Raw genomic sequence first — 24,352 nt, 5'->3', positions numbered from 1 at the left:
TGTCTGGAAGGAAACTTCTGTGAGTAACCATGAGCAACTTTGCTGAGAAGGCACAATGCCAAGGCAGATAAGCTGCATCAGTACTTTACTGTGGTAGGCTGGCACAGGGGAGGTTTTGAGAACAAAGAGGGAGCCAAGATCATGGTTTGTAGAAGTGCTTTCCAACAGGAGCAAAAGTAACATTAGCAACTTGATCCACTGGAAAAAAAATTCTTTGATGTGGATAATGACTGCTCTTGGAGAACCAGTACTGGCAGCAGCCGAGGCAGGAGCTCCCTAGTTGAAACCGACACTGATGCATCTAGTTACAGTCATTTGCAGTGGTATGATAGGTGTGGGAACATTTTCTAATTGTTCAGTGTTAGTGTACTGTTGTAGCAACCAGGAAAGGTACTAACAAACTTCAACAGGACTTTATTTGTAAAGTGGAAACCTCTTTACCAAGCTGCTGCTGCTGCTGCACCCTCGGTAGCTCTCACTCCGCCTCCTCAAACCCCTCCCCCCCCCGCCTTCCTGTTTCCTGTCCTTTCAGACTCCCAACAGCCAGGGCTCCCAGTTCTAATAATTACAAGCAACATCTAACCACCACATGCACAACACGCAAAGTTTAGCCATCACAGCTTGGCAGACTGTCCCTTTCAGCATGGCAGCAGGTATGTTTGGTAGCCTGTTTCCACTCATCAGCAAATGAAACTTTGCTGCCCAAAGTACCATTGCATAAATTTACCCATGTAAAGGACCAGCACAAGATCTATGCAAAACTTAAGTCTTGTGCTGGTATGCCTTGTTTACAAAATGAGGCTGAAATTATTTTTCCCCAGACATCTTCCTTATAAATAGCGGAAGGAGACGAGTTTATAACTCATGTCCAATACGGGGCCTAAACACCACAATGAGGTGATCAATATTATAAGGGGAGCTGGTAATTCCCCATACTTAGGTTGCCTAGCATTTTCCATTATAAAAGATTCTTGTGACAGCAGGCCTTTGAAATTAAGCAGCAGGGAAGCCCTCAGACTACACAAGTGCCTTTCCTTTGTCCCATGACATTCTGTTCTGCTTCTGCTGGGATTTAACCTAGTAAAACCTACCACTTCCTTTCTCTGGCGTGTGTCCCTCTGGAAAATCTTGGTAGCCTGCCAAAAGAGTAACCAAACACAGAACATGTTAAGGTTCAGCTCATTCCACTGCCAAAGCAGCAGCACAAACTGTATGGGGATCTGATAGAACCGTGGTAGTGGAGGAAGAGAGATAACTGAGCACCCCCCTATCTGGACATAGCCCTACTGGCCCATGGCCCCCTCTGCGGATAACACATGGGGCAGTAGCTGAGCTGGGCTCTTTCCACCCCAGTGAACACTCCTTACTCCAAGCACATGAGCCCAGCAACTGATTACCTACTCACTACATTAACAGAACATTATTTAGTTTGCAAAGTCAAGCACTTAAAAGTTAGGAAACTTTTTCCTGACAGTTGCCTTCAGAGTCCTAAATTTGCCCCAATGAATACATGTTATATGTCTTTAGTTACATGCTATTTTTTTCCAGAGGGACCCTACCACAAGGCAACTATGGAAAATGATTGTATTAGTAACCATAAAGCTGGTGTTTCCTAACCTTCAAATGATTGATTTTGCATCTTTAATATTCTTTTGACCCAGTTCTGTTGTACGTAATAGATAGCTCATGTGGTACTTAGGAGCACTGGTGGAGTAAGAGCAGCAGAGCAAGTCTTCTATGAGTTTCACTTTGTCTATATATTACATTATTTTAACAGCCAGTGAACCATCCGGTTTTGAAATTACACCATATAATCTCCTCTGTCTCTCTTGCTTTCATTCAAGTACATTGAAATTGTGATCCCCAAAAGGAATTTTTATCAAGGCCTCATTTGCAATCAAATTCTTTTTCCTTTTCTAATCCATTTCGTTCCTCTTTGGAACTTTCTGAATGAAATGGGTTGCATTGCTTACAACTAGTATTTGATGAGCCAAAAGGGGAAAAAAGAAACCCAAGATGGAGTGCATGCTCATGAATATCTTTCAACTTAATACCTACGCTGAGTATTAGATAGACAAAAGAAACCTGAACCAATTTATATCAGAAACTTTGAATAGCATGCACAAGTATGTATACACAAAACTACCAAAATGGAGCCATTGTAATGCTAGCATGTCTACTCCAGCTGTGTAATAGTAGTGGGTCTGTAGCAACTTGTGGTTAACCACTTTGACCTTCAGAGAGGCTGAGTATTGAGATGAAGAGCCATGGTAATAAAATAATTAGGTCACAAATTTTGAATATTTGACATTAATTTTGAGTAGAAAAATCTTCCTATCTATCTTAGGGCTTGTCTACACTGGCACTTTACAGCACTGCAACTTTCTTGCTCAGGGGTGTGAAAAAAACACCCCCCTGAGCACAGCAACTTTCAGCGCTATAAAGGGCCAGTATAGACAGTGCACCTGCCCTCCCAGTGCTGGGAGCTGCGCCCCTCGTGGAGGTGGGCTTTTTAGAGCGCTGGGAGAGCTCTCTCCCAGCGCTCTGCCACGACCACACAAGCCACGTTAATGTGCTGCCGTGGCAGCACTTTAACATTGCCAGTGAAGACGAGCCCTTAGGTATGGAGATGGCACCCATTAGGATAGTGTCTGAGTGCCTTACAATCATTAATGCTTTCTCCTCACAACACCCTTATGATCTAAGGAAGTGCTATTATCTGGATTTTACAGATGGGGAATTGAGACGCAGGGAGGCTAAGTGAGTTGCCCCGGGTCATAAAAAAAGTCTGTGGCATAGCAGGTATTTGAACTCATATCTCCCAAGTTCTAACTACCCCCCTAATTCCTTCTATTTCTCCTATTAATCCTAGGAGAGAATGGCTAGTGAAAAAAAAAGGACACATTTTGGTTAACTTTGATAGCACATGAACAGTACATATCACTTCATTATAATGAGAAATTAAGTGTTTAGTAGTTAATTAAGAGATACATATCACTGACAGTTACAAGAAACACTACCAATCTGTCAGCTTTGAAAGGCACTTGCTAGGTATGTATTTTGTAAATTACAGCCAATTCTTTAAAACACCTTAAGCAAACTGAAAACTAATTATTGTGATATATTTAGTTCACAGTAAGTCTGGCTGACTTAACATTTAAAACACATATTTGATGTCTCAACATTTTGGAATATACAAATGTCTTTGCACCAGAGCAGTTAAGGATCCTTTTAACTCAGGCAGTTAGGTTCCTATACAATTCAAATGCACAAAGGGAGAATAAAAAGACACAGTTTACTTTAACAAGACACTTTGTCAGCTGAATGAGTATGGTAGCAGCAGCTAATTCGGCCCCTTACTTAATATGCATTATGATACAGACTTTAATTACATGATCACATGGTATTTATGCCCCAAAGTAACCCAACCTCATTCAGGGCACTTGACAGACAGCGCTCACTTAATAAGCAACTGTGACGTTGCACTCCATATGTTTATGGAAATATGCTTATGAGTGTAAATAGAATGTAACTTGAATATGCTTTATGCAAAAGGTGTCTTGTAAGGTATCATTACAAAGCTTATAATCTACTGAGTGTTCATCCTATTTGTATGAATGTATCATTCTTGTATCTGAAGCTAGAAATACAAAGTATTACTCTGAAGTCCTATTGTAACTATGCAAAGTGTGGGCCATTAATGGTGGCTTGGAATCTTCATAGCTCCCATTCACTAGGACAATTGGTTGTGAATGACTCTGTTTACTTGTTTCAGAGTAACAGCCGTGTTAGTCTGTATTCGCAAAAAGAAAAGGAGGACTTGTGGCACCTTAGAGACTAACCAATTTATTAGAGCATAAGCTTTCGTGAGCTACAGCTCACTTCCTCAGATGCATCTGAGGAAGTGAGCTGTAGCTCACGAAAGCTTATGCTCTAATAAATTGGTTAGTCTCTAAGGTGCCACAAGTCCTCCTTTTCTGTTTACTTGCAAACCTTCCTGGGTATGTGCAGGCCAGCCTTGAAAGAATGGAGAATGAGGTCTTACAGTGACATGTGATCGTGTCACCTGACACTGGAATCCATCTTAAACCTGGTGCTTTTCCATTTAGAAGAAGGGGTGGGGACCCAGAGACACAAAAGATTCCCACCTTGTGCCAAAGCTATAAAAGGGGGCGGAACAAAACAAAGGGGGCTGCCAGTCATGAGAAATCCCCTAGTTACCACCTGAGCTGGAACAAGGACTGTACCAGGGGAAAGGATTGGGCCCAGATTAGGAAGGAGTCTAGTCTGTGAAAGAAGCTTATTGGAACATCTCTGAGGGTGAGATTTACCTGTATTCAGTTTCTTAAATGTATTAGGATTAGACTTGCATGTTTTGTTTTATTTTGCTTGGTAACTTACTTTGTTCTGTCTGTTATTATTTGAAACCACGTAAATCCCACTTTTTATACTTAATAAAATCACTTTTGTTTATTAATTAACTCAAAGTAAGTGATTAATACCAGGGGGCGCAAACAGCTGTGCATATCTCTCTATCAGCGTTATAGAGGGCGGACAATTTATGAGTTTACCCTGTATAAGCTTTATACAGAGTAAAACGGATTTATTTGGGGTTTGGATCCCATTGGGAGCTGGGTGTCTGGGTGCTGGAGATAGGTGACTGGCTGACCAGTTTTTGCTTAAGTTCGCAGCTTTGGGGGCATGGAAAAGACCTGGGTCTGTGTTCCAGCAGACTAGCATGTCTGGCTCAACAAGGCAGGGTTCTGGAGTCCCAAGCTGCCAGTGGAAAACGGGCTCAGAGCTAATTCCAGCATGTCAGGTGGCAGTCCCAAGGGGCTTTCTGTGACCAAACCCGTCACAGCAACTATTCAATAATTACTGATTTATGTATGGCCTGACACCTTATATACCAGACGTTATTAAAGCCCTGCTCTGAAGACAGAATAATTACTTTCCTCATGGGCTTTTCTGTGGCGCTCATCACCATAGAATCTGAGTGCTTCACACAATGAATTTAGCTTTATCACACTGCTGTGAGGTGAAGGAGTGGCCTTATATTCCTTTTACAGATCAGGAGCTGAGGCACAGACAGGTTAAGGTAAAAAGCATCCACTAATTTTGGGGGCCAAAGTTGAGACATCTAGGACTTGATTTTTCAGAGTACTTAGCATTATATAGCATTTAATATGTTTGAAGCAACCACTGATGTCAATTGTAGCTGTGAGTGCTCAGCGTTTCTGCAAATCATACCCCAGGGTCACAAGTTAGGCACACACAAAATGAGAAACACACCGTTAGTGATGCCTCTGAAAATTCTGGTTTAAGTGACTTGCCCAGCATCATATAGGTGGTAGAGGCAGAGATAGAATCCAATCCCCAATGGCACCATCCAACTGCCTTAACCATAGGACCATCCTCTCTCTTCCGCCTCATCTAGCAATAAATGAGGCAAGAAGCCTGCAGACAACAACCTCCTTTGCTATACAATACTGAAGAGGAATGCAGAAGGCTCCAGAGGTCCATTCTCTGCATTGAATGAAGCAAGGGTCCTGGGGAAAAAGTATAATGTGATCATGTAATTAAAGCCTAAATTATACTGCATATGCATTGGGGGGAATTAATTAAGTCTGCACAGTTTGCTTGACTTTGCTTTTTAAAAAAAAAAAAACCTAGGAAATGACACACAGCCTTCATTAAAAGAATGTGATTAAGGTTGCAAACTGAAAAAAAACCCCAGAAATTGACATATATGTGAATCATCAGCAGGTTGGAACCTTTCAGATCCACCACGCAGACCTCTGCCTTTTGAGCTACCAGAGTAACAGAAAGCAGGTTGTCATCCTCTCTGTGGACCAGCACTAGAAGGGAATGAGTCACATACTTTTCCAATACATCTTTGTTAAGAGCAGAGGAATCGTGAGACTCAAGAATCTTGGGTTTCATTCCAGGTTCTGGATGGGAGTGTGCACTAGGGGGTACAGATTCTTCTAGTCCATCCCCTCCCACAGATTTCTGTCTCAGACTTATCTATTCTCCACACCTGGATCTTTATCCCAGTCCCACTCTCAACTCCTCAGGTTTCTTCTCCTCCCAGTCTCAGTCTCCTTGCCCATCCAGTCTGAGGCTATGTCTACACATGGACGTGGGGGTGTGACATATTTGTGCTAGCTCTCTTTGAGATAGCGTAACACCGACGGACCCCAGTCATCGGCGGGCAGAATCGAACCTGGAACCTCTGGAGCTAAATGCGTGAGCTTCTACTGTATGAGCTAAAAGCCATATGGCTGTTAGCCAAGGCTGTAGAGCAGACTCATTAATTCTCTCTCTAAGTGGTCTCAGTGCCACTAGATGGGACAGAGCACCACACCCCGGTGGTGTGGGAGTTACATTAGCATGCTCAATATAACAGTATAGCCACAGTAGCAGGGGTAGTGGTGACCTATGGAATAGACTAGCCTCCATAAGTACAAACCAACTGGATCCCAAGAGTATGTACTCCGGGCAGCTAACTCATGCCACTGTGGCTACACCACTATTTTTAGCACACTGGTTTGACGAGAGCTTATACAAACGGCACACCTCGAGCTCCAAATGTAGACATAGCCTAAGTTTCCTGGTCCAGGCTTGCAGTTCAAATCCCAAACCCCACACTCCCAGTGCCTCTCCCTCCCCACACCATCCTAGCCTGCTTGCCCACCCAACCAATCTCAATTTCTCCCTCCCAGCTACTCATCTGTCTCTTCCCCACACTGGACCCCAATATTAGTCTTCCTTCGTGAGATCCTTATCAAATCTCAGTTTCCTCTCCACCTTCTCCTCCCCCCGTTTCCCTCCTCTGTGGTTCCTTGTCCAAGTCTTTTTGCCCAGTCCCAGTTCTCAACAGCACCTCCCACTCACTCCCTGCAAACCTGTTCTCCCCCACACTGGTTCCTAGTCCCACTATATCCAGTCAATTTCAGTCTCCAATCTGCCCACTGGAGCTGCTCATCTGATTTGAGTGTTCCTGGCTTTCAGTCCCACACCATTTCTCTCATTGACTCAGTTTATTTGCCCAACTAGTCCCAACCTTCCCTTCCCCCAGCTTCCAGTCCCAGACTCTCCATACAAAACAATCCAAGTCCCCCTCACATCCTCCTTACTCCCAGTCTCAATCTTCTTGCCCAGCCAGTCCCAGATTCAATCCATTCCCAGTGACTCCTCGGCCCAATCTCTTCCTTTCCCAGCTTTTATCCCTTCTACATTAGAATTGAACAGCTTCCTTCTCTACCGTGCCTGGAGGACAGGAGAGAGGGTCCCAGTTCCAGTGCCTGGCCTCACACTGGCCCAAAGAAGCTGGAAGCATACTGGGAAAGTCTGGCCTTGCTCCTGTAATAATGGGCTGGAGGGAGCATGCTCAGTTGCTCTGTGAGGATGACACGTGTCGTCCAGTCACATGTAGGAGCTGTGATGGGATGGAGCATGTGCAATCTTGTCAGCACTAGGAGCTGTAAGGTCATGGACCGTGCTCAATGAGGACAGAATCTTCAGAGATTTTAGTTGCTAAAAATCAATGGCATCTCTACTGAGCATGTGTAAACTACAATTTTTCAGAAGTCTTATAACTTGGCCAGATTTGGGTAGACTGTCAAGAGGATGGCAAAAGGCCCATCCCTGACACAAACACCATCCTGGGCCAAATTTAAGTCCCTACTCCAAGCATGGGGGAGCTAGAGCTAATCAGAAAATTTTAACGTGGGCAAAACAATGTATTTTTTTCTAGCCTTGTTCTCAGAAATGGCTGAACTATTTTGGGTTGTCATTTAAAAAAGTTTTATCCTGAGGCAGGTACTCAACATGGAAAATTTAAATGGTTACATTAGCAGGCTTGGCAAAGTTATAAACAACTGAAATGCACCTGGGAGCACTGAGCAACTTTAACAAACAGTGTTACCAGCCCCATCTACAATGAATACACGAACACACATATGTACGTCCGGTTCTCATATTTAGAGATACCCTCCACAAGTGTAAATCATAGCTTCATTGCTGAAGACATGGCTCGTGTGGGTAGCTCAGGGATCTGGCCCAAGATACATACACAAGCACCTGTGTTGGCAATTTGTATTACACACCCGCACCAATATATGAAATACCCTTTTAAAAACTCCCTCCAGCACCAAACAATGTTGATATTTTCCATTTTCCCAGTGGTTCTGAGAAGAGTTGAAGTTAACATGGCTGTTTTGATGTACTGATAATGACTTATTTAGATAGCATCATATCATGATGCTTTATGCAACTATTATTATGAAGATATCAGTCCAGCTCTAGTAATGTTATGATGCTGCTATTGACACACCAGATTAGTGGTCCCCAAACTTTTTGCCTTGTGTCCCTCCTTGCCCCTGTCTGTGCTCCTCCCATCCCGAGATCTGCAGTCAGGAGATGGGAGTGAGGCCATAGTCAGGGCTGAGACCGGAGCTGTGGCTGGAATCATGGCTGGGAGCAGGGCCGTGGTCAGGGCTGGGAAGCCAGCCTGGGACTGCAGCCAGGCCAGGAACCAGGGGCCAAGGCCGGGACTGCGGCTGGGGCCTGGAGTGGAACTGGGCCTGGGACGTGGGCCGAGGCTGGGGGCAAGGCTGAAGCTGGGGCTGGTAGCTTGGCTGGGGCTGGGAGCAGAGCTGGGGGCAGAGCAAGACTGGGTGGTGCTCTCTCCCTGCCCCCATTGGAGGCTAGCCCAGATTCCACCATGCCCCTCTGAACATTACTTCTAGAGGGGGGCACCCAACAGTTTAGGGACCACTGTACTAGAGGGAGCCCCTGATTTCTTGCCATTAGTTCGGTGATTAAAAAATTATTTAGGCTGTGATTATTATTAAGTTACACTTTTGGCCTCCAAATATTGATGGTAGCCCTTTATAGAAGTATCAGCTCCAAGTATAACAGCAGAATCCATAATAAAAGATTTAGATACAAGATCACGTAACTATGGCATTAAAGATAACAACATAGATCAAACATTTCAATACCCGATCATTGAACATTTCATCTTCTATTTGCTTACCAAATTCAGGTGTTTAATTTTTCGTATTGAACACATTAACAAGGCACCTATTGAGCAATAATGAAAGTAAAGATCAGCCAGCTTAATAAAGCACATTCCAGAACTAAATGTTATAGTACAGGTGTGACTCTGAATTGTACACTTTGGGGTACTAGTAAGTAGTGCAGGTATTATAACAAATTCCTTCTCTCCTATAATAAGTCCTGATTCAAAGTCCATTGAAGTCTCTCAGAATTTTACATTGACTTCTAGAGGCTTTGAATAAGGCCCTTAAAATCAACCCCTTAAGAAACATACAAGTAGCTATGCTCCAAGTAGTTCAATTTCAAAGAAAGTCTATTTACAAGGGCATGGCAGTGGTCTACTCTAGATGAGCCTGAGACATGAATTACTGTAGTGAAATAAGCGTCTGATAAAATTAGGCATAATTTTTGCATTATTTGGAATTAAGCCTCTATTCTGAGATGACAACCAAATTCCACAATAGTCTCAAGTAGCAGCCATATTTCCTGCATAGTGGGCATGCACAAACTGCCAAAAAGCTTCTCAAAACACTTCTCTAGCAACATGAGTATCACTTCAATCTTGCAGAGTATTAACCAACTGTCATCCAAAGAGAAGTGCTGTCTAAACACTCAAATAGCCAAGAAATAGTCCATGATGGATTGATGGGAAAGGAAGCAGTACTGAATATCTTCAGTATATTGAGGAAAACCCACATTATGGCTCTTCAGCAGCTTCATAGGGAATGGCCTGTTTCAGTACCACAAGAATGCCTAATGCCTGACTAAAAGTTGTACAATAAATCCAATCCTCATTCAAGAGCTCCCTCTAAAAGTGAGATTGGTGAGGAACTAGCCAGTATGTCCACATCATGAGACGTTATAGAGGCTCTGTATATATAAAAGTTGGGAGTGTCCTGCCCTCCCAAAGTAAGGCATTAGCTATCTCCATTAAGACTTGACTTGGGACCTCCCCACAGGCCTCCACCAATCAGGAATTAAATGGGTGAAACCCAAATGTAGCTGAGCTCAGCTAGGATCTCCTAGAACTTGGAAAGAGTAACAACCTGAAATTTATCTAAGAGTAGCTGGGAGTTTGCCTAATTCTTTGACATTTTATAACAGTATTGTCAACCATCTGCTCATCTATGAAGAATTCACACTAAGATTGCTAAAATTTGTTAGAGTGCAACCATTCTCATCAATATTAACTGGATCGTGGACAGCTTCAGACAATTTCCTTTGGTTAGTTCTTTCCCCTCAGAATAAAGGAGGCCAGAGAAGACACTGGCTATAAAAAGATTCTGAACAGTGGGGCTAGAAGCTAATTTTCCTTCACTAATGGCAGTCTCCTGCCTAAATGCTTCATGTAAGCATACCAGTTAACCAATAAGTTCTATAAGAATGTCACTGATATACCAGCTCATCAATAGCAGTGGAACAAAAATAAATATATATATAGTAAGGCTCTCTCTCTCTCTCTAGATAGAGATATAAAAATCATAAGACTGACAACATATCAAGTATGACAATTTCCTACAATATCTTTGGGAGAACTTATTGCATTAAGTTAGTGTCATTTTGGGCCAAGGAATGTATGCAATTCCCTGGGGAAGGTATCCACAGCCCCTTCAGGAACTAAGAAGAGTGGAAGATGATTTGGCAAATTCACTGGTAACACCTACAGAGAGGTACCACCTCATGGAGACGCTTGTGTTCAATCTGGATTCTCTAGAGACCAGTAGACATAGAAAGGACATTTGGATAAATAGCCTGAGTTTAAACTGACCAGGGGCCTTCATTCTGATCCAGCATGGAGGGTCCCAAACCTTAAGGAAGAGTTAGGAGGACTGACACCAACAAGAGCAATTGTGGAGGTAAACTTATTAGCATGCATGTTCTTTTATTGTTTTTAGTATGTTCTCTCTGTATGCTTTCATTTTAAGAATGTATGTTTGCTTAGAAAGAGCTGTGTGGTAAATTAACTGTGGCAATTGTGCTGTTTACAGCCTCTGAGGAAGGAAGGCAAAGCAGGCCCACTGAGGAATCTGCCTTCCTTGGAAATTCACAGTGTAGGAGGCAGGGAACCTGGAAATACCATGCAAACCTGGAAATATGCCAGTCAGAGGGAGAGACACGTGTCTCTGTCCAAGAGAGGTGATGGCTGGGAACCGGAAAGCGTGAGCCTTTGGCTGGATTGTAGAGGGGAAATACATGGGCAGTTGCCCTGGACTGTGACAGTGAGTACAAAAACTTTGCCAAATCTTCTTCTGTGACTGGTAAGCACTGATGCTGGACCATCAAAGTTTCCCCTTTGAAAAGCATTTTACTGCTTCAATATTCAACTGCGTAAGATGATGGTCTGACTGTGGAAAAAAAATAAAGGTCCAGAATTCTAGTTCAGTCCCAAAGCAAGGTCAAACATACAACTACTCTTTGCCTGCTCCTCGTAATAACTTAAGAAACATGCGTGGTAACTTTAACATCTGTGAACTCACAAGTAAATGAAGATGACTTCTGCCGTATAAGGAAATTGAAGTCTCCCAGTACCAAAGCCTGGGAGACTACACCAAAGTCAGCAGGTCTCAAATTTCTGTTAAGAATTTGGGGTTGACCATTGTAGTGAGGTGTTTGGTATGACAAGATTTTAATAGTGAAACTGCCCTGACTGCTGCAGAAAATGGCCTTATGCTGCAAGTAGCTTAGTTGTCAGCATGCAGAAAGCCTGTTGACACATATTGTCCAATAGTGGATTCTACTTCTTCAAAACAACAAAGCAACATTTCAGCACATCAGCCTACAAATAATAAAGCCCACAGAAACAAGAACAACCAAAAACCAATATGCCATGACCCCTTACTTACAAATTATTACTAAGCCACACTTTAATCAGTAAACAGAATCTGATCACTTCCTTTCATAAATGAGGCATGGAATTAACTGTCAAATCAGTGTCACACACATAGTTTTGAATACTTTTGAACTTTAAAGTGCTTACATATGTGGAAACTGCCACTAAACCAAAATATTTGTATGTTGGACTTGGATGAGGCTGGCAAAAAGCAAAATAAGGCCTCAGTCCTACAACTTGTTCCACATGGATGAAGGGATCTTTCTACACAGATTCAGGGCCTAAGAGCAGATCCTGCAAAACTTTACTCACATGAGTAAGCCTGACTCATATGCACAATTCCACTGAGGTCATTGAACCGGTGAAGATTAAAAGAAAGTAGACATATTGATAGACCAAGTTTTCACATAATTATCTCACAGCAAACTGATTATTCCATTTTTCAAACCTTGATTTTATGCCTGACCAAGAGGTATGTTACATTTTTCCTTATTTAATGCAACCCTTACATCAATTTTATTTTCTTAAAAAGAAGCAAAATAAATATATTGTACCTGTCAAGGAAGGCAATGACATTTTCTCTCTGATTGGGACATCCATAACGCAATTATTTTAAACATGAGTGAGTGAGAGTATATAGGTGTAGAGAATAGGGACCTCAAGCAAAAAGCAGGTTCCAGACTCTGAACCCCAAAACAGATCTGTAGTAAATTAATATATTACATAGCTACCCACTCATGGCAATGTCCCATCTCTATAAAAAAATAATCTTGTTTCTAACATTATTCTATTTTTTAATAATGTAGCTGACTACTTCAAGTGTGACACAGACAATGATGGTATGGATGTCAATCCTACCTAAGGTTACAAGTTGGTAGTCTCAACTTCCTACCCAGGATAAGTAAACTCCAAAGATAATGCCTCTCATCAATCCAAAGCCCACATGTGTGACAAAGGGTAGGTCTACACTACAGCTGGAGGTGCAGTTTCCAGCTCAGGTAGACATAGCTTTGATTGAACTAGCCTGCTAACAGCAGCAATGTAGCCGTGGAGGCACCTTGGTCTAGCCCCTGAGTACAGTAGAGTCTGAGACCGTCTGTAAGGAGCTCTGGTAGCTAGCCCACACCACCACCTGCACTGCTATTTTTAGCATGCTAACCCAGTCACAGCTAGCACACGTATGTCACTTTGAGCTGGGAATTACATTTACAGCTGCCACGTAGACTTACCCAAAGACTCCACACGAGGGGGCATAAAAAAATTTATTCATGCAGCCACATTAAAATGCAGTAGGGTTCATCCCCTGACTGTAAGTAGTGCTGTCTGTAATCCCAGTTAAATTATTCTTGACTTCTGACTTTCAACAATAAAATGAGTTGACCCTGAATTTGTGTAGTGCATAAGTAACAAATGAAAGTCATCTCTGGAAATGAGGGGCATTTGAGAAGTATATCAAAGAGCACAGTGGAAAAAGAACCTTTCAGTCCGACAGCTGGGGTGCTTTCTCTGTGCCCCCAGAGTATAAGGGGTTTAGTTTTATTATGTCAGGAAGTCATTAATGCAGAGATTTGTGATTGAAAATTAAGGCCTTACATGTTTATTTGAACACAGCTGGCCCTGAGCTCATCTTTCCTCTGTACATTCACCTCATACAACTGCCATCCAATCTATTCGAGCCATGTGGCAATTTTAATTATTTCCTTTTGAGTGATTTCACAGCCCTTCCCCCACCCCCACTTTTAATGTCTTGTGGAACTTCAGAAGACTGAAAGCTTCTCAGTGAAGAAGATGAAAAATCAAAACAGCCAGCTGCGAATTCTCACGTGTGTGTTATGGGATGTCCTGTAGGCAGCATGGTGCAGGGGACTGAGCACAAGGCTCAGCACAAGGAATGCTGAGATTCTAGATTCCCCCTCTCCTCCTGGGTGGCTCTCACTCTTTGCAATTCTATAGATGACACATGGTTTAGTTATGCCCCTCTGAGGCAGGCACATGGCACAACCCTCAATTTACAGGGAGGAACTGTGAAGCTCAGGGAGATTATCAACTGCTGAAGGTCACAAAGCAAGTCAGTGACATTACCAGGAGTAAAACTCAAGTCTCCTTACTCCACATCCCATTATCTAGGTAGCAATGCCCTGTAGGCAAGTCAGGCCAAGATATTCAAAGGTGACTGGTGACTGTGGGCACCCAACCGGAGACAATCTTATGGGGCCTAGTTTTCAGAAGTTGTGCGGCATTTTCTGAAAATCAGTCCCCTTTAAACAGTCTCAGATTGGGCATCCAAAAAGTTGAGCAGCCAAAATCACTAGTCATTTCTGAATATGTCTTGGCCTTAACTTCTATATCTCACATACACAAAAGTAGAAAGTATTGGGTGAAAATTCTCCAATGCTTTACAAGTGCAGGAATTCTGCAGTTTTCCAGAAGATGAAAGGCAAATGTCATCAGCAACATTTTTGTGACAAGTATTTTGCCCAACCTGTGACAGTCTTTTCTCATCAGAGACATAGGACTGGAATAGCAGGGACCAACAAGGTCAGGAAGGAGGTGGGCTGACAGGGATTCACGAGAATGCTGTACAGCATTTGTCTGTATTGCAGCTGCTTACCTACTTGAGACTTACATGTTATTGTTTTTTTTAAACTATACGTACTCCAATACAAGACTTGTCTGTTTTGTCCACCTGTTGCATTCTGTCTAATACTGATAGACTTCAACAAAGGCCCCTAGATTGTAAAATTTCTGTGGCAAGGATGGTCTTCTTTATTATGTGCCTATTCAGGATCTAGCACTATGGGGCCCTGATCATTCATTCATTCATTGATTCCTAGGAACTACCTTAATAACAACAACAATAGTGACAACAGTCCAGCCATTTGAACATGTGACTGGGAACCAGAAAGTCCTACACTCCAGTACCGATACTAACTTGCTGTGTGGTCTATGGCAAATCACTTTACCTTTTGCCTCATCAGTGAAGTATCAATATGAATTAGTACTCACCTCCTTCCCATACAAGGATGTTGTAAGAATTAATAAATGTTTGTACAGCATTTATTATTTAATGTTTGCAGGTTATTTTAAAATAATAATGTTTGTAAAGTACTTCCATCTGTTTTGCATATTTTATTATTATTCAACATATAAATTCAAAGAAAACAAACTAAGAATGTTGGAGCTCAGGCAAAAGGGTCTGAGGATACGTTTTCAGACCATTCTATGAGATTTAGCCCTGTCACTAATGTGACTTTTATGGAGGATACAGAGTTAAAATCCATCCTGCCACTGAAAATCTACTTCTCTATACTGAAGTCATTCCATGTTCAGCAGCACAGTTGATCCCCTTTTTCCATTCATACACATGAAATTCTAATTTCTCACCAGTGCAATAAAAATAATTTATCAACAAGATTGGTCTTTTGTTCCATTGAAAACATTTTTCTTCATCTGCAGTGTTTTCTCACCCCCACGGAACATTATACTGGTGTTTCAGATTCGTTTAAACTTTGCTTAAGTATTGTTCTTCCTCCAGAAGGTATAGTATTACACACAAGTCTATTAGTCATTCCATTTACTCCACTACAATTTCAGTCTACTCTCCCAGAACAGTAGATAATTAACTCTTTAGAAATAAAGCTAGTGTTTTGCCAGACATATAGCTCTTCCTGAAAGTGAAGCAGGCAGCCATGTACAGGGATCACTACAAAATATTTGCAACCAGATTGGTTCTTGCGACAAAGCAGACAAGTTGGACCAGAAAATAAATTATAATATGTGAGCTTGGGGCCAAAAAGACGTTCCTTTCTCTGACGGCAGAGCAACATCATTAATATTAATTTGTATTACCATAATGCCTAGGAGCCTGGTCCTGGATCAGAACCTCATTATACTAGACACTGTACAAACACAAAACAAAAAGACAGCCCCTGCCTCAAAGAACTTGCATGTAGTCATGGACAACACTAATTTGGAAAATATACTATGTCACCACCCTGAATATCTTCCCATTTCTAAAACTGAACCTGAATTCAATTTTAGGTTCTGAATAAGCCCCCAAACACACACTCCAGAGTCCAGGTGGGATTGGAACAAGAAGTGCCAAAATGGCACAAGATAGTCTGCTCTCATGGTAACCCCATCCAAGAAGGGAAGTGTCAGACATTGTGTATATGTTCTCATGAGACTTCCAGCCCGATTTATATGAGGTTGCGATAATTCAGATCATCATTGGAACTGAGTTCTTAGCCAATCCAAACCCAAATGCTGAGCATTTCGAGTGTCCCTTCACCAAGGCTTAGTATGTACTGCATCACACTGACTTATAGACCTGGGGAAAATATAAGCAGTTGGTATCAGGATCTGAACAGGTTCAGTGTGAAGCCAGTAGAGGAGAGGCAGTGGGGATCTAGAGTCAGTGCCAAATGGGTATTGCTTAAACCAAGTCTTTGACCTAACTGGCTATCCTGCCCCGCAGCGAGTCCTCAGGGGCTAGTTGGGTATTAATTGGGAAGGGCCATTCAGTAAGGACTGCATGCTTGGCTTGCCTCCATTCCCACATCAGAGCCCAATGCTGAACAGCCAATCATTGCTCAGGGCAGAGAACAGGCTAAATCTGATCAGCAGAGTGGCTTTGCCTGCATGAACTCAGTGGCTACCGGTGCAGGGCTCAGAAATGAGCAATAGACATGGAAATGTTCATGAAGCAAGAGCAAAAGCAATAAATATAAATAACGGATTTGTAATAGTAATGTCCAATCAGCAAGCAACAGTGTGTGTATGTAAATAAAACACATAAATGGTTGTAGCAAACTTAAGGCCATTATGGCTGAGTTATGCAGACAGCTCCAAAGATATTGCTCTGGCTGTTTGCGCCTAGCAATATAGATTGGCACTTGCAGGAGATCTGCATGAGGGCGAGGGACCCTCACCTCCATGCCTGGTCTAAAAATAAACAATTTGTGAAATTAGATGGCATGCTAGATCTATGAGGTAGTTGAGTTTGCTCTGAAAAATCAAGGGGACCGGCCTCGATGAATGAGAAAATATGATTGAATCTTTCTTGGTATGAAGTGGGCAAGGAATTCTGGAGTGATGGATATGGTAGTGACAGAGCCAGCAATTTTCAAAAGTACCTATGTGACTTACGAGCCTAAGACTCAGTTTCAAAAGTCATTTAAGGCCAGATGTTAAAGGCATTTAGGCGCCTAATTCATTCAAGGTGATTTAAACATCTAGATGCTATTGAAAATTCTCCTAGGTACCTATCTTTTAAAATATGGCCCATAGGCACTTAGGAATCTTAGCCCAATTGACTTTCAATGAGACTAAGGCTCCTAAGTTATGTAGATGCTTTTGGAAACTGTAGCCTATGCTAGCTCTGCCCAGATGCACTGTATATCCTGCTCTAACCACCGGATAACACTGCCTCCCAATGTCAAGCTTGAATGGCACTTTCAGTTCAGTGTAAGGTTTGAAATAAGCTGGCAAAGATGGCAGAACCCATTTACCATCTCTACGAGCTAACCTTGAATTCTCAAGTACAAATCTGTTCTAAGAGAGAAGTTTAAACATATACACTTAGGTTCCACTGTTTGAAAATGCAGTTAGGGAAGTTTTTAAAAGAACCACTTCTCTCCCCTACCCCAACCCTTATTATACATGGACAGGACTTCTACATCCCCTCCTCCTCCCCCTCATCTTCCATTAAAACACCTGTACCAGTCAGAATTGATATGCCCTTTTCAGAGAGAAACTGGAAGTAAAAAAAAAAGCTTGTCTCAAGTTTTTGGAGATTCCCCTCAGCTTTTCATTGTAATTCACACTAAAACGCTTTCTATATTGACCTTCATTCTGTAAAAAATGGACATAATTAGCATAAGGGGTGTATTTTAAATCAGAAAGAGATTCACAGCTGAATGAAAGGGAGGGGTATTTCTGGGTATATGTATTTATTCAGTTAATTGATTTCAATATAATACAATTCTTTTTTTTTTTTAAGTATAAGAAAAATACAGTAATTTTATGTACATTTAGTTTGGTCTAAAATAATATATCAACCTTTCCAGAAGGTCGAAATTCCCTTATGAAAAATACTAATTACAGTCCTGTTCCCATACACTTTTGTGGGCAGTATCCCATGCTATTAGTGATTCTAAAATAATATACTATTGTTAATGAAGGCCCTAGCTGATGGAGTGATTTGCTTTCATTAATTTGTTGAATTAATAATTCACTAAAATGTATGCACAATCTCAGTATAAATCTTTGGCATAACCCTGCATGGAAACAATGAACAAAAAAGAAAAAAAAATCCATAAACTTACTTCAGATAAAGTTAGGAAACCACAAATACAGTCACATTTTGGGCCCAATCCTGCCCACTAGGAAGGGATCAGGATCACGATGAACGAAATTCCAAATGCAGGAGAACATGAAGTAAAGAGAACCACAGAGGCTTTCACAGCCGGCGTTTTAGTGACCGAGTTATGCATGGCATTAGCTAGACCTGTAGAGTCATTAGCAACTCGAGACTGAAATAGCATGTGCTCTCCATGAAAACTTGCATTTAAATCTTTAGTGCCATATTAGCACTTAAAATAATTACATAATTCCATACTGTGCAAGCTTAGTTCCCCTTCCAGTCTATGCAGATGGCATGTAGAAGCAAGTCTGATTCGGGGGGCGCGCCAAAATCAACCTGTATGCTTAGCACTCGCAGCAGCGAACCTGAGCTGATCAGAAACAGTTTTCTTAGCAAAAAGAGGGTCCCAAATTCAGGGCGCGGGAGAGGGACACTAAAAGCCGCTCAATTCTCCACGTACCAGATTCGAGTCACCATGCTACCCCCCGTCCCCACCCCAAACTTACAGTTAAAGGGACGTGTTAAGAAACGGGAGGGATCCTTGGAAGTTTTCAGGACCCAGTTCCTACATCCAGGCAAACTTCGGAAAAAGCTGGTGGGGGGGGGGGGGGAGGAGGGAGACCGATATCCCCACAGCAGAGCCTGAAAGTCGATGCAGCAACACACCGCTTTCAAATAACCCACTCAACTCCCACTGCTTCTGAACTTCCAGCAGCAAGAAGCAAGCCCTGGTGCGGGAGAGGGGCCGGATACTTTTTTTTTTTCAGCCTTGATTAGAGGCGCTCTAACCCTGGCTGCAATGAGCTACCACCACGCATGGCAGCGTTAACATCCGGATTTCAATCATTCCTTTGCACTCCTATTAATCTGCAGCCTGCTACAAACGAGGTGCCCGAGATTTTAAACCACCTGGCTGGCCTGGGAGCACTGAGGGCCCCCAAGGCTAGGGAATCTGTTAAATTAGAGCTTGCCCTTCCTATTGAAAGTGTTGGCCGGGATTTAAACTAGGCATCGGGTGTGAAATATGCACAGATCGGAGTAAGGAGACGCAGCCCTTCTGGCACACGCGGATCAATAGCCCTCCAACACGTTAAACTGACTCACGAGCCCTTAGGAAAGTTTCTAAGTCACAGTTTCGGGGGGAGGGTGTCAACTTTTCCCAGCAACGTGCACTCCCCCGAGAAGTTACCTGACTGCAAAACGACACATCCAGTGCCCCAGCGCGACCACACACTCACTCTTTACCTGCTTTTGTGCCTGGTCTTTAATAGATTCCTTCCAAAGGGAGCCATAGCCACTCCAGCGGCCGAAGCACGACATCAACGCGTCCAAAACCAAGGCTGGGGTGTTCTTCCCCCCCCCGCTCACCTCCTCCAGCTTGTTAGTAGTCACCGAGCGTAGCGATGGGCTGGAAGTTGTGCAATTTGCTAACTCTGAACTACTGGTTTCTTGTTGTTGCTGCACCTTTGGAGTCCTGCCCAGCTGCAATCTTCAAGGAGGCGTTTATGAGCAGGAAAAGGGAAAAAAAACCCAGCAACCCACTTTCTATTGTGATGTGAAGTTATTTGCAGAACTTGCTAAACTTTCAGCCTTGCCAGCCGCTAAGGCACCAATCAGCAAAGGGAAAAGGCGATTTGACTCCAGGAGGGAGCGAGGCAAGAACGCCCAACAGAAGGATTCAAACTTTCTCCACCAAGTTCCAGCCACTTAAGGTCAAGTCCAGCAGCTAAAGAGGAGCCTTAATGTAGGGCAGATAGTAGTTCTTCCACCAGTTCTAGTGCATAATAATAACCTGCCTTACAAATCAACCTGTAGCTGCTTCTCATTTCAGGGTGACAAAGTAGGTCACAGCTACCTCTCTGGCCCCTCTGTGCTTTTAGGTAAACATTGGATACTTTGCTAGGTGCATATAAACCTTTAGAGACTTTGATCTGCAAACCTCACTCAACAGCCACCTGTGGCTTCATAACACTTCCCAAGAGGGCCTGAATTTCAAAAGTGCTGAGAACCCCCAATTTTAGCTGAAACCCGTGAGAACTGTAGGTGCTCAGCACCTTTGAAAATCGGGCCATAAAAGGGGGCTGTTAGGAAGGGAGAGTGGCCAGAAGAATAGAAAGGGACAATGCAATACCGCACTGACCTCCAACATAGTGTAGCTTTTTGGCTGAAAGAAAAGGAGGACTTGTGGCACCTTAGAGACTAACCAATTTATTTGAGCATAAGCTTTCCTGAGCTACAGCTCACTTCATCCGATGCATCTCACGAAAGCTTATGCTCAAATAAATTGATTAGTCTCTAAGGTGCCACAAGTACTCCTTTTCTTTCTGCAGATACAGACTAACACGGCTGTTACTCTGAAACCTGTCTTTTTGGCTGACTTTGTTAAAGGGGAAATAAGCATGTGTTAAAGTTGTTGTTTGTTCCAAAAACCTGGGCACTAATGCGTAAAGAGGATTAGTAATAAAGCTGTGAAAGGGGAAACATGGGTCTCATTGACTTCAATGGGCTTTCACTGGGGATTACAGTGTAGAAAGGCAAACCTATTAAAGCAGAAAGCAGTATAAATAGGGAACTGATGGTGGAGGGTACTGGAGGCAGGGGAGAATGAACCTTTGCCCTGTAGCTTGTACAGTTATTTGCACCATTACTGAGTAGGTGTAAAATGTTTCCATTCTGAGTTCATTGCATTTTACACTCACTTTATAGTACTGCAAAGGACTATACCAAGCTGTAGGTGTAGTGGTTAATCAGGCATCCTGAATTTAGCCCTGTCCCACTTCTGCTGGTGTTTGTATTAAACAAGAGGAGTAATCAGGTAGGGTGATGGGTTTATCTAGAAGGGGCTTTGTCATTTTTGACATTGGAATAAAACACTCCCTTTCCCTACTAAGAGATAGTCACATCAGCCTGCAATAAATAAAGCTAGAGCCCATTCCATGGTTTACCTATTACTGGCAGCCCTGGGAATGCCCCACATACTTTCAGTTCAATCCCAGGTCTGTAAACTCCCTGAGCTGTGACTACAAAGAGGAACTGGAGTCACAGCTTGTTTGGGTGGGTTAAATTAACACACACACACACACAGGAAAAAAATCCCTCAGATTCCTGAGGCTGCTGCCAAGAGAAGTTTCATGAAGCAGGATCTACTCTGGGTATTAGGTGCCTGATCCAAAACCCACTGAAATCAATGGGAGTCTTTACACTGACTTTGGGTCCAGACTGATATGCTGTAGGTGGGGATTTCCTCACCTTTAAATGGTGACAAATATTTTCCAAATCCCCTGAGATGTCTGCAAGACAGTCTTGGCACAGAACTACTATTCCACTGCTGAGAATTTCTTAGAGTAAAATAGGTATTAAAATAAAGGGTTTTTCCCTCCCTCTTTCCCTTGTTGGCAAAGGTAACATTAAACAACTTTATCTGCTGTATATTGCAATGTGAAGCATTCTAATATTGCTCACTTACTTTTCTCCTCATTACAAAGATAAATGGGAATTGGGAAACATCTACAGCTGTTCTTACACTTCCAAATTAATCAGCAGTCACCTCACAGTATCAATTGATTGTAACTATTAAAGTATGATGTGATGTAGTGGCCTACTTGTTCCTTTTTTACCTGCAATTGCCAGATAAACTTAATCAAATGGATGGGCCTCGGGAAACTTAATGCTGTTATGCAAATAAATCACAAAGCAGATTTTAAAATAAATCTTCAGGGTAAATTTTATATACCCACACTTCATTGTGAAAACCTCTAAAGTTTCCATTTTCATTTTAATGGCATGAATTTGAGGAAAGACTCCTGCAATAACAACTGTACATTTCCATCCAAGTTTGAAATAACAGACCTTACCCTTTGCACACTTTCTGAAATGAGATTGAAAATATTTGTCTAGTTTACTTTAGAGAGGAGGCAAGTAAGAGGGGTCATGATAGGTATACAAAGTACCAGATGAGATGGGAGTTTCAACTGACTATTTCTAAAATGTAAGAAGAGGAAACATACAATGAAACTGAAAGGAAACAAATTTCAGACTGATAAAAAGAAATAGTTTTCTCACACAATGTACAATTAACCCATGGAACTCATTGTCACAAGATATCACTGAAGACAAAATGCTTAGCAAGATTTTTTTTTTTAATAGAAATTTATATCAACAAAAATAATACATATCGGGGATTCTCACAAGAAAATTTTGTGGCTACACTCTGAGGCCACCAACTCTTGCTGGTGCCCTATCTGACAGTTTTTCTTAAAATACTTAATTATCTTTAGGAAAAAACAAATAAATATGCACATATACATGTCCAAATCATTGTAATTTATTTATGTAGAGTTTTTTGCAGACTCAATAATAAAAATAATGGACAGTTGTCTCTATTCTTTACTGCACCTAAACAGACTAGAAACACAAATAAGGTGCTTTGTATGTTTTGCTTTTTTTGTTAATTTTTTTTTTTAGACTTGCTAGCTAGTAAGTCTGCTACTATGAAAAGTGATATTTGTTAATATCACTTTTCACAGCAGACTTACTCATCCCCAGCAAGCTGGACAAAACAAAATGGACAAACAAAATGCTGGATGGGGAGGTGGGTTAGGAGGCAGGAGAGCCAGGGGTGATGGGGGACTGGAGGAGGCAGTGGTGGTCGAGTGACGGGGGAAGGTGGGAGTGAGGTGCTGGAGCCTGGGGTCCGGCTGTACAGCTGGGTATTGGAGGAGGCAGCAGGGGCCAGGGGCAGCGTAGGGAGGGGTGATCCTGTGGCCGGAGTCTGAAGTCCTGCTTCGGGTGGTCCAGGGACACGCAGCTCCCATTGGCCGGGAACGATGTACTGGGAGCCACGAACTGGGAGCCACGGGCGGCCATGCTTATGGATGGTCAATGTAAACAAACTGTCTCATGGCCCACCAGCGGATTATCCTGACAGGCAGCGTGCGGCCCATGGGCCGCAGGTTGCCCACCACTGGCTTAGGATATTAAAGGTAAAAAATTCAAAAGCACCCAAATCATTTAGGAGCCTCTCGTGGAACATTAATGGGACTTAGGCCTGGTCTACACTACAATAAAAAACTTTTCAGCTGCTCCTGTACTTCATAACCTTTCTGTCATCGAATGCATGAGATAGAATCATAGAATATCAGGGTTGGAAGGGACCTCAGGAGGTCATCTAGTCCAACCTCCTGCTCAAAGCAGGACCAATCCCCAATTTTTGCCCCATCCCTAAATGGCCCCCTCAAGGATTCAACTCACAACCCTGGGTTTAGCAGACCAATCCTCAAACCACTGAGCTATCCCTCAAAACTGATGCTAGTGTTAATTACTTTTCAGAGTAGTAGCTCATTCTAAAGCCCAATTACTGATGAATAAACTGCTTTTTATGAATAACGCAGCAATAAGTAATTTGAACAGACCATCTCATCATCTGTTTTCATTAGTGCAGCCACTTATTGTCATTTCAATATCGGTATAACTATGTTGCTCAGAGTGTGAAAAATCCACACCCCTGAGCAACGGAGTTATACCAACCTAACCCGCAGTGTAGACAGTGCTATGCCGATGGAAGAGCTTCTCCCTTTGTATCAACTCTAGCAGAGGTTGATTAAATTACACCTAAGGAAGAAGAGTATTTGTGGCACCTTAGAGACTAACACATTTATTTGAGCATAAGCTTTCGTGGACTAAAACCCACTTCATTGGATGCATGCAGTGGAAAATACAATAGGAAGATATATATATACACAGAGAACCAAACACCTACAAGATCTCTATCAAGCGTTCTTACAACTACAATACCCACCTGGTGATGTGAAGAAACAGATTGACAGAGCCAGAAGAGTACCCAGCAGTTACCCACTACAGGACAGGCCCAACAAAGAAAATAACAGAACGCCACTAGCCATCACCTTCAACTAAAACCTCTCCAGCGCATCAAGGATCTACAAGCTATTCTGAAGGATGATCCCTCACTCTCACCGAACTTGGGAGACAGGCCCGTCCTTGCTTAGGAACAGCCCCCCAACCTGAAGCAAATACTCACCAGCGACAACACACCCACAACAAAAACACTAACCCAGGAACTTATCCTTGCAACA

General features: G+C 42.5%; 1 protein-coding gene across 5 annotated transcripts in view; it reads right to left on the bottom strand.

Annotated features, from left to right (window-relative positions):
• RASSF9 (Ras association domain family member 9) overlaps nucleotides 1-20,087 on the bottom strand; it is a 34,250-nt gene extending 14,163 nt beyond the window's left edge. Inside the window, exon 1 of one of the 5 annotated variants that reach the window (XM_084624699.1) lies at nucleotides 19,506-20,087. In XM_084624699.1, the coding sequence (XP_084480825.1) occupies nucleotides 19,506-19,552 (47 nt within the window). In that variant the 5' untranslated portion in view covers nucleotides 19,553-20,087. Of the gene's footprint in view, nucleotides 1-1,091; nucleotides 1,115-18,222; nucleotides 18,338-18,766; nucleotides 18,929-19,505 lie in introns of those variants that run through there. The other 4 variants (XM_084624702.1, XM_084624700.1, XM_084624701.1 and 1 more) reach the window with 4 other exon arrangements.
• Between the last annotated feature and the right edge of the window lie 4,265 nt (nucleotides 20,088-24,352).

Source organism: Lepidochelys olivacea, assembly GCF_965140295.1.
Source record: "Lepidochelys olivacea isolate rLepOli2 genome assembly, chromosome: 1".
Lineage (NCBI taxonomy): Eukaryota > Metazoa > Chordata > Testudines > Cheloniidae > Lepidochelys > Lepidochelys olivacea.
This window is presented reverse-complemented; position numbering and strand designations above follow the sequence as displayed.